At 41.4% G+C, this 18,870-nt stretch overlaps 1 protein-coding gene across 4 annotated transcripts in view; it reads right to left on the bottom strand.

Annotated features, from left to right (window-relative positions):
• Window positions 1-18,870, bottom strand: part of Mpp7 (MAGUK p55 scaffold protein 7) — a 206,088-nt gene that overhangs the window by 16,421 nt on the left and 170,797 nt on the right. For all 4 annotated transcript variants that reach the window (XM_087206965.1, XM_087206967.1, XM_087206964.1 and 1 more), the window contains one exon: window positions 12,897-13,067. In XM_087206965.1, the coding sequence (XP_087063091.1) occupies window positions 12,897-13,067 (171 nt within the window). The remainder of the gene's footprint in view (window positions 1-12,896; window positions 13,068-18,870) is intronic.

Genomic DNA, 18,870 nt, shown 5'->3' with positions numbered 1-18,870 from the left:
GGGAAAAGCAGGGGACACGGTGATGAACCTACTGTAGATGCCATGCATTTAAGGAGAGGAAGTCCAGCTCCCTACACTCAGACAAGGACTGTAATGTACTAGAAAGGACAGAGCTAGGCTCCCTTTGGGAATGTATTCCCACCAAGGTAAAATCCAAGACTGCAGGGAGAGATGAGATCTCCCAGGGAGAGAGGAAAACGATGAGCACTGATTAACTGTCAACAATATGATGGCACTAGATAAAGGCTTATGTATTTTATCTAGCCTAAGGAGACAAAAGGTTTGGTGAGTTCTAAAACGTACTTGTTAAAATAAATAGACAATAAACAAGAAATATAAATGGTATCACAATGGAACTAGCTTCTGTGTACAGATGGAGCAGACTCAAAGCAAGTGAACAAAATACTTGAACATAAACAGAGGCTCCTGGCCCGCCTTGTCCCCACCCTGCTCAGGAAACACAGGACTAAAAGGAGTGGCATGAATTTAATGTTTCTTTAGGAGGTCTCAGCTCTGGAGGGCTTCCTAGACTGTGAGATACTTCGCCAAGTAACTAGCATTTTCTTATTTCATCTCCTACCCAAATCAAACAAAACGAAAAACCAATAATTTATTTTAAATCTGGGGAAAAAACCAGGAAAAAGTTTACCATCTCCACTGTGATACCCTTCAATTTTGACCACATTCGGGTTGGGCCTTATGTGATATCTTTAATCTAACACATATAAAGAGCTCACTTGAAGCAGGTTCATGGAATATGCATTTACATATGCCAAGGTCAGTAGAAATGATTTTATTTGAAAAATTTCCCCCTAACTGGGGGAACAAAATACTGTATTACTATTGTGGAAATAATTTTATTGAAAGCAATGAAATGTAGCATATATTTTTAAGAAGACACTTATATAGTCCACAAAGGATGGCCATAAAGTAATTTTTATATGTAAATGTCTGACAGAATTTAGGTATAGTTTTTCTTAAAGCTGATGAGTGTCAAATTGAATTTAATAATTTCACTATGGATGGGGGTACCTTACACATGAAAGGGTAATCACGACATAGTCCTACTCCTATTTTCTACTGATTTCTGTAGATTTTGGCACACACATAAAAATAGCATATTACCCAGAAAGCTACTGCCATGGATGTAGCTTTCGTTACATGTTCACTTTCAGGGCTGGGGATTTTAGCTCAGTGGTTCCGGAGCCTGCCTCGCAAGTGCAAGGTCCCCAGTTTGATCCCTGGTACCAAAAACAAAACATGCTCACTTTCAGTACCTGTACTGCTTAACACAAACACTCTTCTATGATCCCTGCAGACATTTTTGTAATATGGGCCAGATTTGTTCCTTTTACTATCCAGAGAAAAATATCCAAAGTACTAGGGACTGCAATAAATACACAAACTGGGTTTTTGACCTGAAAAAATACTTACTCATTTGGTTTATTACAAGGTAAATCAAATGAAACCTCTAGGTATCCTTGGATCAGACACATGTTATAAAAAGTCTATTTATCATATTGTGGCAGTACTATTTTGCTGCTCTAGGCACAAAATAAAAACAACCAGGCTATTTTATTTGACCCATAATCATAGAATGATCACATGAGTGGGTGGCTGGATTTTTGTGCTTGAGAGTGACAAATCTGTTTATAAAACTAAGTTTAAAGTCCCCTGGGAAGCAAACTGTGTAAAAAGTACAGCTACTTAGCAGTTCATAACACACCATGACAGAGGTTCAGATTTTCCTTCCTGTGTGGCTTTCACAAGGGAAGAAAAAGGTTATTAATGAAGGATCAATTTGCAATGCTAATGTCATGAAAAGGAAGGGAAAGGGAAAGGGGAAGAAAAAACCAAAAGGGAAGTGGAAAGTCTGTCGAAAGAGTCCTTTGTTCTAAAGCAACTGTTGCCCTATACTTCAGACTTAAGTACTTGTCTCTTTTATCTTGAGCTATGACAAGAGTGCAGTAAAATTAAAAGGTCAAAATATAATCAGGCACATCTCCCTCAGCTAAGCAGAAGGGGACGGGTAACTTCTGTGGGAATCTTCTCAGCAGGGCTATGATGACCCTTGGTCCAACAGCCATCTTCTCCTGGCCCCAAACTCAATTCTCCTGAACCCATGCCCCTTTTCTTTCGTGCTGCACTTAGCACCCTTTACCCACAAGTGGCCTTATTTATTTATTATGAATGTTTTCAATCTATCTTCTCCCATTAGGATGAAAACAGATTATAGGCAAAAATGTTCATGTTGTTCACTAATAAACTCCTGTATTCAGAATACAACTTGGCAGCACACAGTCCAAAGCAATCAGCGGAGTGAACAGAATTGTGATTTATGCCCAGACATTAAGTCTGCCTATAAATATTTAAGATACACCAAGGGCGTAAAAAGCCAACTGTGAGTCTCATAAAGACAGCATTTGCCTCTTCCACACAAGGATGACAATTTTAAATCTATCACACACTCATAAATTTGATTTTTGATTTTATAGTTATCTAGATACAATTCTCCAGAGCAGACTAATTCCTACAACCCTTCAATCAAAGTTCACCAAAAGCAATGGAAATCCTAAGAGACAAGTCAACATTCACATTTGGTTTCAAGTGAGTTCCTTCTTCTCTGCTTTCTTTATGTGGGAAACTTTGTGTTATGCTCTAATTTTATGGAAAAACGATGACAGTCTCATAAATGTCTGTTTACTCAAACCACCTCTTCAGGAAGCATATAAGATTCAGCACAAAAGAAGGCAGAAGAGAACTTAATGCTTAAATTAGAACTGTGAAATATACAGAGAGATTTATCGTCAGTTTGCTCTTATGCGTCATAAGCAGACAGAACAAGTCACAAATTGTCTGAATATCCACAAGATGAATTTTTACTTTCATTTTGGCTTAAGCCACAAAAAATGCTTTAGCAGTGTTCTAATACCAACGCTTGCTTTCTGCGCTTGCCCTGTGCCCCACCCATATTATTTGACTTCATTACGTGCTTTACTTTGAAAAAATAAAATCAGGTTTCACTAAAGGCAAAGCTTGTCATGCAAAAGAATGTACTATGTGCCTGACATTCCATTTTAACATACTTTTTAGAAAATATTTTAAATGAAGAAGGGAATTTAACAGAAAATGTCAATGGAGATCTTTTAGCGGCTAAAATGGGACTCACGATTAACACATTTACATAATAAAAGGAAAACTTAGTACTTCTGATCAATGTTCTAAGTTCTCTATTGCCATATTTTTGGCATGGTAACAACTTGGGCTATTTATTTCTTGAATATTAGATTCAAGAATAAAACTCATATAACATTATGGTAATAATACCAAAAATAAATCCCTGTACCTCCCCAAGTAGAAACACCTATCCAACAGTTCCAAGGGAACTCTCTCTCCTACTGGGTTTGAAACCACCAAGTAGAGACAATTGAACTGGAGGAAGACCACAGTATTGACAGCCTTTCTGTCTTCCTATATGTGCTGCTGGAATCAAGGAAATATACCCGAAATAAATTTTTTTTAACAATTATGAAAAGTAAACAGTTAATTCAGGAGAAATCTACAATTTCCAGAATGTGTGTCCAATGCCTGACTACCTTTTTCAGACTAAGCTGCTAAATTATCTAACTTACAAGTATTTTGAACACTGAAGTTCAAAATCAGCAAGTGCCTACTCATATTGAACATGCCATGTTGATCTCACTGGTATTTTAAGATAATATATAAGAATGACTTTTTCTTAAAATCTTATTAGCTGCTAGAAATTAGGTCAAAGTCCCTGCAAAGATTATTTTGTTTAACCCTGAAACAAACCTAGAAAGGAGTATTTTATTATCTCCACCTTTCAGATGGGGAAACTGAGGCCTGGGGTGAATGCACCTGGTTCAGCTGTGACAGGACCACAGAGGGGTACAGCAGAATTGGGGTGCTGCCCTCTCGCCCCAGAGTCTTGTTTCTTTCCTTCAACATGACCCTACCTCACAGCACATAGAGACTGGGATTTTTTCGGAACAACAAAGCCTACTTGTGATCTAGCACATGCAGACAGGTTGGCTGAGCAGCGACTGCACAGAAGAAAGCGTGACAGGAAATGCTTCGGAGAACCGGAGTATAAACCCCGCTGGGCTGGCCCAGCCCTCACTGCGGTGGCCATTCCATGCAGAAGGCCACCGGGAAGAGGGAGAGGAAGGACACACTCGTGTTCAGGCCGCAGTACCAAGGACTGAGATGCCTACGCCCACCCGGCCAGCTGTCCTTGATTTCGGTGAGTTTGCGAATCCTTCCCTAAGCAGAAAGACTGCTAACAAGTCTGTACTGACAGAACATGTTCACATCATGTCCTCTCTGTGCTCTTCACAGGGAGACACAAGACACCACTCCCCGAGGTGTAATACACATTCTGACACGACAAGAAGAATACGACTAATAGTCTCCATTAAGTCTGTTCTGTTATAATGCTGTTGTAATCAACCTAAAAATATTGCATTATATCAGCAACTTCTCCAAAATGGGGAAACAGAAGGTTAGGGACTGAAGAGTTCCTGTTGAAGTTATTTTTCCTGTAGGATTTTCAGAGTAAGGCTAAAAATAATAATAAATCCATTGACAAAAACAGATAAATCAAACCTAAAATGTCACTGAGCAAATCCCGAACAGCAGATTAGGACAAAACCTAAGTTTTTAACCATCATTAAAACACAGGCCCGAGAAAACAAAGAGCTCAAGTGGGAAGCTAAACAAAGGAGAAAGTCAGAGTAACCTTCAATCAGTTCACAGCCACCAGCCGCGGAAGCAGAACCCATTCGCACAGCAGCAGTGCGAATTCTCCCTGCGTACCCGGCACTAACCCTGTGGCCCCCATCACGAGGAAGCGCGACGCAATCCCTGGGGCAGTGGCGGCGCCATTTGTTATCACTGAAAGCTCTCAAAGGTTCGCCATCACGGCCCCAGAGGCTGAGATGGCAGCACTGAAGCCTTCGGAGCTGGGACGAGCACTGGGCCCTGTCCAGGCCCCGGCTCAGCAAGTGCACAAGAACAAGGGGCCAGGTGACTGGGACACACGCGACATCTGAGAAGCCCAGAGCAGGGGCTGGAGACCAGACAGGGAGGGCAGGGGCACCTGCCTCGGTGCGTTTTCTGAGGCTGCCTCTGGCTGTGGCTATCAAGACTCTTCAGGGACAATTCTCCACTATGAAGACAGAGTTCGTGGTGAGGTCAAGCTCAGACGCTTCCCCGCTGGCTGGCAGAGTTACCCCGGACGGGCTGGGAGGGACAGACCAGGAAAACCAGCCTAGAATACTTCGGGAATTCACTGGTGAGTTTTGAAGGAAGGGGCAGTGAAACAGCAGTTACGTGTAGAGCAAGGGGCCGTGCCCAGAGCAGACCGTGCAGCACAAATGTGGAGGAAGGGGAGGGAGATCCCAGCGAGCTGCTAAACCAGCCTGCAGGGAAGGGGTGGGAGCAGGTGAGCAGTGGGTGCTTTTGTACACTCGGATCTGAGCTTTCACAAAATGAGGGGTTCATCGTGGAAACTGGATGGATGGGTCCTAAATCAAAGAGGAAAAGGAAATGTACCTACATTTACATCTAGCAGGCACAGCCTTGATATCACAGCTTGAAAGTGCATCCCCCAGTGAGGTAGGAAAAGAGGGTCCCGGTCTTCTACTGCATGAGTCTGAATCAGCTGCACAGCCCAGCAGCTGTGGGATCTCGGACAAGTTACTGACTTCGCTCTGTGCTCCCATTTTTCCACCTATAAAATGACTATACAAACGTATTTACTGCACAGTCGCAGTGGGGTGGGGACCGCAGGCAATAAAATGTGCATTGGCTTTATTATTGTTATAATACGTCACAGAGAAGGACAGGACCCCCTTGAGAAACAAATTCTGGGAGGACTGGTGGGAAGGAAGGAGTCAGGGACAGAAGGCTGTGAGACACTCCAACTGGACTGGAGCAGTGGAGAAACCTGCTAAGCAGTAAGAAGAAGCAAAAAGACAGATTTGGGTTGGTACTGAAGTAATCTAGTTTTTTGTTTTGTTTTGTTTGTTCGGTACCAGGGATCGAACTCAGGACCTTGCACTTGTGAGGCAGGCGGCGGCACCACTGAGCTAAAACCCCGGCCCTGAAGTAATTTAGGTTAATTATTTACTCAAGGCCCAGAAAACAGCAAAGAATGAGAAAACATCAGTGGGGAAGAGGACATGGGAAAAGAAAGATGACCCTACACTGCCTGTGCCCCTTGGAAGAAGCAACACTTAGCATCCCGCTTAGGAGCGCCCTGAGGAGAGTGCTCCTGTTGGGAGGTGAAGGAGAAATATCCTCCCAGAATCAGGGCTCAGAAAATTAGGAGCTGCCAGCAGCAGACAGAAAGAGCAGTCAACGAAGAAGGCTTGATAACACAGGTCCTAAATTAACCTGTTTGCTCAAGGTTTCAGCCAGATGAGTTTTTGCCTGCTGATGGTCAATCTAGACAGCCAGTATTTGTGTAGCGCAAAAAGCCAAAATACCTCAGGTCATTCTGTGATACTTGGCTGAGAATGGAATGACTATATGTATGTATGTATGTATGTATGTGTTTATATCTGGTATATATCTGGGAATATTATTTTACCTCAAAATGTAGCTCGGATGATTCCCTGAGAGTCTCTGACCCAGTGATCCTCTGAAACTGACTGGGAATCTACTGCCCAGATTCTGGGGAGACTGACTAATGTACAGTCATGAAGCCAGGCCACGCTGTGTCTGTGAGGGGACATGACTGCTTTGGGGAGCCGGGCAGCACTTTGGTGGGGAACATTCACTAGATCCCACATGCCCAGGGCACACAGCCAAACTCTGGGCAGTGTACAGAAAACAACATGAGGATTGTGGACAGCAACTAATAACAGCCAGAGTGTGAAAGGGATTCAAGTGCATCAAATGACCTCCAACGTGATGAATTTTCCCACTGTATTTTCCCCTCTCATCTTGGGCTTCACCCAGACTATGACAAGGCCCCATGTCAAAGTTGTAGAGTGGAGCAGTGGCCAGCGTTGGCCATTTGGTGGAACTCAGTCTCCACACCTGTTCCCTACGCCGTGCACAAGTGTGATGAACCCCCAGGCACCTCTGCAAAGGCCTTAAGAAATGAACTGAGATGCAATCCACCACATGTGTCTCAGATTTGCCCAACAGGCACTTATATGACAGACCCAATGCAGCCTAGCAGACACTGAAAAGTGATTTGAGGAACGAGGACTGACTTAACTTTCCCAGTAAGACAATGATCCCAGATGAGCCACAGCCAATGTGAGCAGATTCGACAGACCAGGAAAACCAGGCTAGAATACTTCTGGAATTCACTGGTTGTCATGGTTTGTATCAAAAATGTTCCCATAAGGTTAATGTGTTCAGAGGTGGGGCTTTTAGAATGTGATTGGATAAATGGTACTAACTTCATCCAAGAATAATCCATTGATGAATTCATAGTTAAATGTGCTAGTTAGATGAAGTAGGTCACTGGGGACGTGCCTTGGAAGGGTACAGCTTCTCCATCTGGCTCTTTCTTGCTCACTCTGCTTCCCAGCTTCCATGAGGTGGACAGCCTTCCTCCCCCATGACCTTCTCTCATGATGTTTCTGCCTTGGAGCCAGCTAACCATGGACTGAAACCTCTGAAATCATGAGCCAAAATAAAAGCTTTTCTCCTTTAAATTGTGCATGTCAGGTATTTTGGTCACAACAATGGAAAGGTGATTAAAACAGAAGACTGAGAGCAGAGAAGCAGGATTGTTGGTATGATTATACCTGCACATGGGTTCAGAAGCATTTGGAACCATTTTGTGGCAAGAGTTTGGAAAAGTTTGGAGAACTGGGCCACAGAAGCCTTAGAAGGCCATAAGCAAGGCTTGATGGACAGTTCTGGTATGAGCTCAGAAGATCAGAATGAGTGCAGACTACACAGACTGTATTTAGAAGGTTTAGATGGGAACAGAACTCTACTAAAATTGGACTAGAGGCCATTTGAATCACATTCTGGCAAGGAACTTCTCCACATTTTGTCCATGTACTGAGTCTTTGTGGGAGGTGAGCTTAAAGGTGAGGAACTAATCGATCTGGCAGAGGAAATTTCAAGGCAGGCCAATGTTCAGCCTGTGGCATGGGTACTGCTGGCTGCTTTTACCTAGATTTAGAGAATTGGGAACAAAGGAAAAATAAGAAATATTTGAAAAACTTAAAGTTTGGCCAGAAATGAAGCACATGTAAAGTCAGGGCTAAAGAAGGTGGAGAGTGAAGTGATTATAACCATTACAAAGTAACCAACTACTTCACACTGGGACAAGAAGAAACCTTGACAGCATCTCTGAAATCAGCAAGACTTCATCTAGTGCAGGCTCAAGGGTTCTTCATTTGAGAACAAAGTCCCTTAGCCTCCACTCAAGAAGGGCCACCTGGGGAACTGATTCCCTGGTATTCATACAACAATACTCAGCCATTTAAGCATTCAGAGCCACTGCAGCCATGGTCCAAGGGGGCCAAGCTACTTCTTGAGCTGGTGGTAGACCTTGGCATCATCCATGTGATGCTGGTTTTGCAGGCATATGAGATACAAGAATTGTAGGGTGTTATGGTTTGTGTCTAGATGTCCCCCCAAAGCCTCATGTGGTCATAGGCTTTTTCAGAGGTGGCTTGATCTAGAGTGTATGATGCTGGGATTGATTCGTGGTACAATGTTAGGCTCAAGGGCACTAGGATTAAGGGTGTGAGTGCTGCCCACCCTATGTAGTCTGGATAAGATAAAAGGGGCAAAAAGACACTGCTAGGTCTCTTGTTGCTTTTGCTGTCTCCCGCTGCCATGAACTGTTGCCCCTCTGCCATGTGCCACCCTGCCTTGGAGCCAGCCGATTATGAACTGACTGAAACCTCTACAAACTGTGAGCTAAATAAACCTTTTCCCTTTCAACTTTGGGTGTCAGGTATTTTGTCTCAGCAACAAGAAAAGTAACTAACATGTAGGGTCATAGGGGTTTCTACTCAGATTTTAAAGCAAGGCATTGGAGGTCAAGCAATGTGTGACAGGCTCAGAATCCCTGCCAGAAGTCCCTGAGAGGTTAATGTGTGAAGCTATGGGAGTGAAGCCAAAGCTTCAATGAAAACCCCAGGAAGCCAACTATGCCAGAAACATGGAACATCTGTCAAGGAAAGCTGCAGACAGTGAACAGAGCCAGCCCAAGACAGTGATCATGGATCATGTGGGGGAGCAACCAGCAAAGCAAGAGGCAGTGCTGCCCAAGGCCTCTGGAGCATGTACCCTAGATGCTGTACATGGAGCTACAGGATTTAATGTTTGCCCTGCGGGGTTTAAATTTTGTTTGTTCCTACAACTTTCTTGTCCTTATTCTTCCCTCTGAGAATGGAAATGCTTACCTTGTGCCTGTGTACGTTGTGAGTATGCAACTTGCTACTTGAGTTTTACAGAGGTTTAAGGGTTCAGAGTCTCCCTTGAGTATCTGAAGAGACTCTGATCTCGGACTTTGAGAAATGCTGGAATTGCTGACATTTTAGCAACTCAAATGGACTGAATGCTTTTTCCTAATGAGATGGTAATGAGCCTTTAGGGGACAGGTTGGAATATTATGGTTTATGTATAAAATGTCCTCCCAAAAGCTCATGGGGTCAGACGTGGGACTTTTGGAAGGTGATGGGATCATGAGGGCATGGACCTCATCAATGGATGAATTCACGGTGAGTTCACAGCTGAATTATTAGGAGGTGGGGGTCTCCAGGGGTGTGGCTTTGGGAGAGACGCAATGAGAAGGGAAGAGACTGTTGAGAGCAGAGCTATGAAGGGGGAGGCACGGTAGGGACGATGGGCTGGTAGACAGACAGATCTCAAGTAGCACAATGAGGGAACGCAGGATTTAGCCAAAACCACCAGGCTCTGGGAGAAGAGGAATGCTTATACTGTCATTAGCATGGCTCCACTGGAACTGGAAACTGGGCAGTGTGAGCCCTCCATAAACACAAGCACCACCAGGCATGGTGGCACATGTCTATAAACTCAGCACTCAGGAGGCTGAGGCAGGAGGATTGCCACAAATTGAGGCCAGTTTGGGCCACACAGTGAGACCCTGTCTCAGAAAACCAAAATAAATAAGGAAGTAAGTAAATAAAAACACATAGGGAAGTATTCTTCTAGGTATGACTTAAGGAGGTTCACTACACATGGATGAGATAGGAACACTGCTGAAAAGGGAGGTTTTGATTTTCCTCTGAAGTGTATGAATGTGTATTTCTTTTTATTTGAGTTTTTTTCCCCTTCTTTTTCCTTTTTTTTTTTTTTTGAAGCAAAACAGCTACTGGTACATTTCAGATATACATAATAATCCCATTCATCATAGGGAATTCATACCTGTACAGGATATAGCTTTGCTTCTTCTTCTTTTCCCCTTTCCCTCCCCTCCTTCAATCCCCCTTTCCCTCCTTATTTACAAAAGCTTTGTTTCCATTTTTTCCTTCCATTCTTACTTTTTTTCTTGTCCCTCCCTTCCTTTCCCCCTCCCCTCTTCCTTGTTCCCCTTCTCATCTGAACATTTTCTTCCCATTTCCCAATATCTATTATACATTTTGGTCTTTATTTACACTTTTAGTTTCTCACACCAGAGAAACAATATGGTATTTAAACATGTGTGTCCGATTTATCACACTTCAGAATATGGTCTCAAGATTCATCCATTTAGCTAGAAATGTCTCAAGCTTATCTTTCATCATGGCAGAGTAGTACTCCATTGTACAAAAAGACCACATCTTCTTTATCCATTCCTTGGTTGATGGGCATTTGGGCTGTTTCCAAGATTTAGCTATCAAACAAACTGTGCCACTATAAACACAGGTGTGCATGTATTGCTGTGGTATGATGCTTTTAATTCTTTTGGGAAGATGCCAAGAAAGGGAATAGCTAGGTCGAATGGAACCTCTAGTTTTAGTTTTTTGAGGAATCTCCACACAGATTTCCACAGTGGTTTCACCAGTCTACACCCCCACCAACAGTGGAGAAGGGTTATTCTTTCCTCACAGTCCTGCCAGCATTTGTTATTTGTTGATATTTTTGATAACAGCCATTCTTTCTGTAGTGAGATGAAATCTCAGTGTTGTTTTAATTTTCATCGTTCAAATGACCAGTGATATTGAACATCTTTTCATATATTTATTTGCTATTTCTACTTCTTCATCTGAGAAGTATCTATTCATTTCAGATGTCCACTTTTGGATTGGGTCTTTAAATTTGGGGGGGGGTCCAATTTTTTTGAGTTCCTTATGTGTACTAGATATTAGTCCTTTAAGGAACAGCTGGAAAAAATTTTTTCCCACACTGTGGGTTGTCTCTTCACTCTGTTGGTGGTTTCTTTTGCTGTGCAAAAGCCTTTTTTTTTTTTTTTTGGTACTGGAGATCAAACTCAGGACCTTGTGCTTGTGAGGCAGGTGGCGGCACCACTGAGCTAAATCCCTGACCCGCAAAAGCTTTTTAATAAGATGAGATCCTAGTTATTGATGCTTTGTGACACTTCCTGTGTGATTGGGGTTTTGTTCATAAAGTCTTTGATTTAACAGAATCCTAATCAAAATATCAATAGCATATCTCACAGAACTAGAGAAAACAATCCTAAAATTCATTTCGAACCAGAAGAGACCTAGAATAGCAAAAGTAATTCTGGGCAACAAAGGCAAGGCAGGGCAAAGGCAAGGCATCACAATCCCTGACTGGAAATTATACTACAAAGCTACTGTGATAAAAATAGCGTGGTACTGGCATGAAAACAGACCTGAGGGTCAATGGAATAGACTAGATTCAGAAACAACTCCAAACACCTTCACCAGAAGAAAGACAGCTTCTTTAATAAACGATGCTGGAAAAACTGGTTTTCCACATGCCAAAGATTAAAACTAGACCCATATCATTCACCATGCACTAAACTAAAATCGAAATGGATCGAAGATCTAAACATTAAAAGAAACACTAAATCTGCTGGAAGATAGAATAGGTAGAACTCTTGAATATGTATTTCTAAACTATGCAAACAATTTTGCTATTTGATGAGGCTAATGATCACTTCCAGTGAGATGTGAGAAAGAGCATCACCTCTCACCAGCCACTCACCATCTGTTTGAATTCCCATACTGTAACCTTCCAAAGGACTCCTCCTCACTAAGATGGGGTAATTCCTTAGCTTTTCCACTTATTCCATCCCCGCAACTGTCAACTTGAGTTCAAAGAGGAATAATTAACAAGCGATGCCATGCTCTTTCTATTCCAAAGCTTTTCCAAAATCACTGGCTCACCTCTCATAGCACAGTGAGGGTGGGGCAGAGGAAAGCAAGCTTGTGTCTCCTCACATCCATGAAAGCCAGACAAGGTAAATGCTAGAATGTTACTGTGAGAGAAACCAATGTTTGGGGAATTATCTACATGCATTTATTAACTACTTTAAAGCAGTTTTGTTAACCGACTCTCCAGCTTGAAATAAATATCCTAGAAGTTTGCGATGACCATTCTGCTGAAGGTCTAAATGCACTGGAAGCTTGTACCATATCTGCTGTCTCAAAATGAACTGAAAAAACGTGTGCTGTATTAAAAAATACGTCTTTTAATTAGTTGCCCTGCTATGGTTCACGGATGGGGGTGATGTCTGCCAACGCTCTGCCACAGAGGGCCTCCAATACGTCAGGGCCATTTTCACAGGCATCTTGACAGTCTCTGAACGATACACAAGCACAAAAACACTATAGATTCATTTTAGACACTAAGCAAAGAGGGTTCAAGGACAAGGGATTTGCAGCTTCAACTGTTATGCACTTCGAAGTTAAATTCTTACTACTGCACTTATTTCCTCAGAATTTCAGACAAAGTACACTTACCAACCAAGACACCAAGTCTGTATTTCTCATTAGTTTGTCGCCTGTACGGTGTCACTTCTTCATATGTGGGGACGTCAGCAGTATCATATTGATCGCTCTTCTTGCATTCATACATGGATTTATTTGTTTTCTTATCTTTTCTGCTAAGGCGGAAACTTCTCCTGAAACCAGCTGTAAATAAAAAAATATACTTTTAGCAATAAAATAAAAAGTCTCAAATAAAAAACCCAAAAAACTCTCAGTGTTGTGCTGGGGATATAGCTTAGTGGTAGAGCATGTGCTTAGCATGAGCAATGCCCTGGGTTCAATCCCCAGCACCATAAAAATCAAATCAAAGCAAAACAAAACCCCTCAAAGCTGGGTCAGATTTTTTCACAGTACTGTTGCAAGTATATTTAATAGAGAAACATACTATGCAATTTCATAAAAGAATAATTTAGACAATCATCTAACCTTTATGCAATTATAATAATATTAATTTTATTTGGTTCTACATCATAAGAGCTCTTTTCAGAAATCACAGAATAATTGTAAAACAAAGAAAAATAAGCAAAACATCATAAAAATAATTTATCTTGGGGTGACTGAGTACGTTTGGTAAGAAAAAGTTTAAAATACCATAAAAGCATTTAAAATATAAATGACAAAGTTTCTCATTGTAAATGGTTAAAAATCTTTATATTTTAAGGGTAACCTAACAACATACCTGTAGCACAGACAGCATCTATTGTTAAATAAAAAAGAAAAGCAAATTAGGGAAAGCACGAGGTTAGAGGTGCCCGGGACCGGACAACTTGCTGCCTTTTCTCAGGACTCACAGAGCCTCCCAGGAAATTCTATGCTTCCCTGATTTCAAACGTATAACATGAGCAAATAAGCTTCACGGTACAGTCCCGACTCTGTACTCCTATCAGTGTACTCCTATGACCATATGTTGTTTTACTAAAATAATTTTTAACTACTTAAACTCCACATCTATTGAAAGAGCTCTCATTTCACACGGGGGCTTAAAAGTTTAAGCTGAAGTTCCTTTTCTCAGTCAGTTCCCACTAATCTTCACGCTGTTGCGCTGTTCTGGTTTTATCTCCTTTCTGGATAAGTGACCATTCTGCCCACCATCCAGCAGTTCGGTGAGATGTGCTCTCACTTCTGTACCTCACCAGCCCGACACGCCCTCCAAATCCAGACTCAAAGGAGAGAAAAGGGTTTGTTTATCAAAACATTGTATGTCTTCTACATCAAAAACACAGTATAAAACAAAAGGATACTTTTAAATGTGTATGAATATATTTTCTTTATAAAGAATATTGATCAATTCGAATAGAAAAAATTTTTAAATAGAGGTATTTTTAAACAAAATGCAAATTTGAAATAACTGGTCTGTATGAATTTTTAAAAATATGAAAAAAAAAGTGAGTAATTTAAAAATTAAAAAAAAATTAAAAATAATTTTTAAAAAAATTTTTTTTAAAAGTGAGTAATTATTAGCACTGAATTTGAGAAACTAGTGAGATTAAAAATAAAGAATTATCCAAGAGTATACACACAGTTGTGTGATTCACCTTCTGGATTCAGAGTTTAAAATCAGTCAAGATATGAAGAAGGGAGTGAAAAAGTTCTCCTGAGATATTTTTGTGACCCCCAAGAGTCATTCGACTTGGAGATCGTTGGGAACCTGAAGGGTCTGAAGCCAGGGAGCCTTCTGGCACCTCGCAGCCGAGATGGGGTCTGAGGGCAGCAAAAGGGGAGACGGGCACCCCGAGACAGGACAAGGGCCTGTGCAGTCCACACTCCCTCCGCAGAAAGAATGCAGCCCCCATGCAGAGTACCAGGGGAAACGCTGCAATTGTTCTTTGCTCCTGCTTCCTGGAGTACTGGGAAAGATTCGCATTCGAGAGAACCCAGAAAACGGGTGCCCGCCAAAGGCGCACGGGAAGACCTCATGCCGCGCCTCGCTGCGCCCACCCGGGTGTGTTGGTTCCAACGGGGCAGTCCACCAGCTGTCCTCCCCATCCGCAGCTCCGTCACCCAGACTTCGATCCGGAATCACAGCACTTGTGATTTGGCCCAAAAGTGACACACTAGCTATTCTAACCAGAAAGCCTGAACAGGGTATTTCACAGAGCTCTGGTCTGGGGTTCCCATGGCTCTGCCCCCTGGGAGGCAATTACAGGATAAGCAGGTCGAATAGTAAATTCCTTCACAATGACTCCTATGGCGGGAGGATTTTCCTAGTCACTACAAAGTGTTGGCACAAGCAGTGGATATAACTAGAATATAAATGCCTCATCCAAGGCAAATACAGTGCAAAAGTAAAAACCTGAAACCTTTCTAATCAGCTAATTACAGCTAAAACTTGAATTGTAGAGTGTTTGCTTAATTGAGTCTTTATGATTCACTGAAGTTTTTACTTTCATCATAAACAGGACAATGTGGAGAAAAGGGAGAAGGTAGTCAGATTTCTAAAGTTGAGGTTGTAGTATGTAGAAAGTGATTTTGTTATAGGGATGGCAGTGTTGGTTCAGCATTGGAAGATCCACCCCCAAAAGTCATCATTTTAACAGAGGAAAGGAAAAAGCCATATGATCCTGTCATTAGATGGAGAAAAAGTATTGGGCTAAATTCTACAACTGTTCATGGTAAAAGCTATCAGGAGACTAGAAGTAGAAAAGAACCTGCTCAACAGATTAAAGACATGTACTCCATACTTCCAGCGAGAACACCTTATATGAATGGAGAAGATACAATGCTTTCTCCTTAAGGTGGGGAACAAGGGCAGATATGCCTACTCTTCATCTGTCCATTAAACTTTGAAACCTAGTCCCCACCAAAATAGTCTGGCAATAAAATGACACAACTAGGATAGGATTGGCACAGCAGAAGCAAAATCTTTATATGTAGATGAAATGATCATCTACAGAGAAAATACGAAGAAATCTCTAGGAGCCCCTAGAACTTGTACTTGAATTTAGCAGGATTAGAAAACACAAGGTATATATAAAAATTCAGGTCTGTGTATACTTGCTATAAATGAAGAATTGGATATTGAAATTTAAAAGTTATGTAGGAGTACAAAGGACCTAGAAAAGTTTAAAAAAACAAAAAACAAAAACAGTGTTGGAAGACGTTTAGTACCTAATTTTAAGACTTCTTCTAAAGCTACAGTAATCAAGGCAGTGTTGATGTAAGGAAAGACATATAGATCATTTGAATAAAACAGAGAATCTAGAAATAGAACCACACATATACGGTCCACTGAATTTTGAAAGATTATTTAACATTAGCATTTTATAGAATATAAACTCAATTCAAGAGCCAAGGAAGAGAGAGTGTTTTCAGCAAACAGCACTAGAACATCTGGTATCCATATATAAAAAATTAACCTCAACCCTTTATTTCCATACATGAAAATAACTTGAAGGGATCTGACTTCTAATAGTTTGTTTTGTGAAACAAATTTCTATGTTCATACTTTTTTCTTCTATTATCTTTATCCAGTTTTAGGATTAGCACAATGTTGAGTTCCTAAAATGAGGGGAGAAGTGTTCCGTCTTTTTTCTGCTTTGTTTGATATAATTTATCAGTTAAAATGTATATGAGCCTGCTGTTGTCATATAGGTAGGTTTTCAAGCTAGGAATATACTTTCTTTAATAGGTGCTATTCAAATTTTATATTTCCTCCAGAGTTAGTTTCATTAATTTGTCTTCCAAGGTACTTCTTAGAAGTTGTCAAATTTACTTCAAAAAAGATTTTTGTAATATGTTTCTATATCCTTTTAAATCCTGTAAATTCTGTGGTAATGTCTCCTAGATCTTGATATTGTAATTTTAAAAATGTATAATTGATATTGCATAACAGGAAGAAAACGTCTAAAGGAGCAGGGGAAGTGGGAGGGGTAGGGGAAAGAAAAAAGGGAAAAGAAAAAATATGAGAAAAGGAAAAAAATGGAAACAAAGTCTTTGCAAATAGGGAAGGGTGGGCAGGGGAAGGGGAAAAAATAAGAACCAAGATACTCATGTAATGGTACAAGATTCCAATGATGAATGTAACTGTATTTTATACCTAAAATGTACCAATAAAGTTAATGGGGAAAATAAATAAATAAATAAATAAATAAATAAATAAAATAAAGTGAGGTTGTAGAAATGTCAAATGATGAGGATCAGCATGGGGCAGTGGTACATATCTGTAATCCCAGCTACTCAGGAGGCTGAGGCAGGAGGATTCCAAGTTGCAGATCAGCCTAGGCAACTTAGTGACAGTGTCTCAAAATAAAAAAATAAAAAGTGCAAGGGCTATAGCTCAGTGATAGAATGCTTGCCTAGCATATATGAAGCCCTGGGGTTCCATCTCTGGCGGGGTCGGGGGCAGATAGAATAGGTGCCTGATAAAAGTTTACTGAATCGAAGTCATTGAAAAGGGCAGTAACAAAACCTGCCTATCATTTCTGTTCCACCTTTTTCGTGTAACTTTCAACAAAGCTGCATGGCACATTTCACATTTTCAGAGTTCACATTCTAAGGGGCAGAAGAAAGGAAAAACCCCACGTTCCTCCGGCAGTCACCAGGCCTGCTCCCTGCCGGGCACACGCCTCTGGTCACCCCTACTCTCACGCCCAGGTTTTCGGCAGTGGCTACTAATCATGCAGAATCCACACAGGTGACAAAACCTGGACCAACACCCTCACTCTACAAAACAAAGGAGGAGCAGCAGAGTCCCCAGGGCCAGGAGCCAAGCACAGGAAGGCAGGCGCAGGCCCACAGGGCTGTGTTGCTGATGTACGGGCTGCACACGCCAGGGAGTCTCAGAGAACTTCTCTAGGCCCAGGTTCTCTCTCTACTTTAAAACACAGATAACAGCCTCTGCCAACCAGGGTGGGTGAGGATGCGGCCATTCACGCAGGCATCAGCAGGTGGTAAACGCTTCTACATGTGAGCAACAGATTCACACTCGTTACGTCTCCAAGTACTTAAGGGCACCTTAAAGGCCTTCCGGTGTCCCCTAACACAGATGCCAGCAGGAAAGGGAAAATACATGCAAAGGCTCACCCATTAGTTTTAACGTGACTACTTTATAAGAGGCAAAATATTAATATGGGGTTATAACTCCTGCTTAGCAAGGATAAGGCCCTGGCTTCCATCCCCAGCATCACAGTCAATCAATCAATCAATCAATCGACTGATCAATAAATCATTCAAGCTACCCAAACTACTTTATTTAGTAAGGCATTTTAAAGAAATACAACAGAAAGGTTTAGTAGGTATTAATTGCTCTTCTCTTTGTAGATTCTCTTTTCCAGAACATGTTACTTTTGTTACCATACTTAAATTTAAAGAGCATCATTCCCTTCTATCTTCCATCCTTTGAGCTGTTACTTACTTCCCTGCTCCATATACACATACACATTGGTTTTACATACCCATATTTATATATACACGCCTCTTCCTATACACGCTCATACAGGCACACACATACACACACACAGTAAAAAAAATCAGAAATTCCCAGCCCAGAACAAAAGATGGAACAAAAGGTATGAAATCCCCCATCTTCATTTATGATTATTTTTCCGACAAAAAAAAGGGCTATTTTCCTCGAATCTGTCCTCCTGGATAGTCAAAGGAGACAGTTTCCTGGACGTTCCCTTCTTGGCAATTCAGAGCCTACAATTTCCAACATTTGGTAGCGTAGTGAGTGATACGTCAGTACACATTGGTTAAGTCTACACATGAAGGAGACTAAACTCTGTGTCCGGAAAATGGGGTTAATCATTTCTTCCCTTCCAATCTTGGTTCTCTTATTGGAAGGGAGCCCTCAAACTGAAAGGAAGCACAGGATCCTTTCAAATAAACGTGCATAAGTACCCTCATCTATTTAAGTTGAGATCATTTTCAGCACAGAAGTCTTAGCAAGAACTGGCTTTTAAAAAAAGAAGAGAAAAGGAGGACTGACCAGGAATTAGGGTGGGGGAAC

Source organism: Heterocephalus glaber, unplaced genomic scaffold (genome assembly GCF_053883595.1).
Source record: "Heterocephalus glaber isolate CG9 unplaced genomic scaffold, H.glaber_assembly_v1.0 deba00000738, whole genome shotgun sequence".
Lineage (NCBI taxonomy): Eukaryota > Metazoa > Chordata > Mammalia > Rodentia > Bathyergidae > Heterocephalus > Heterocephalus glaber.
The sequence above is the reverse complement of the archived record's forward strand: the minus strand, read 5'-3'. Positions and strand labels throughout refer to the sequence as shown.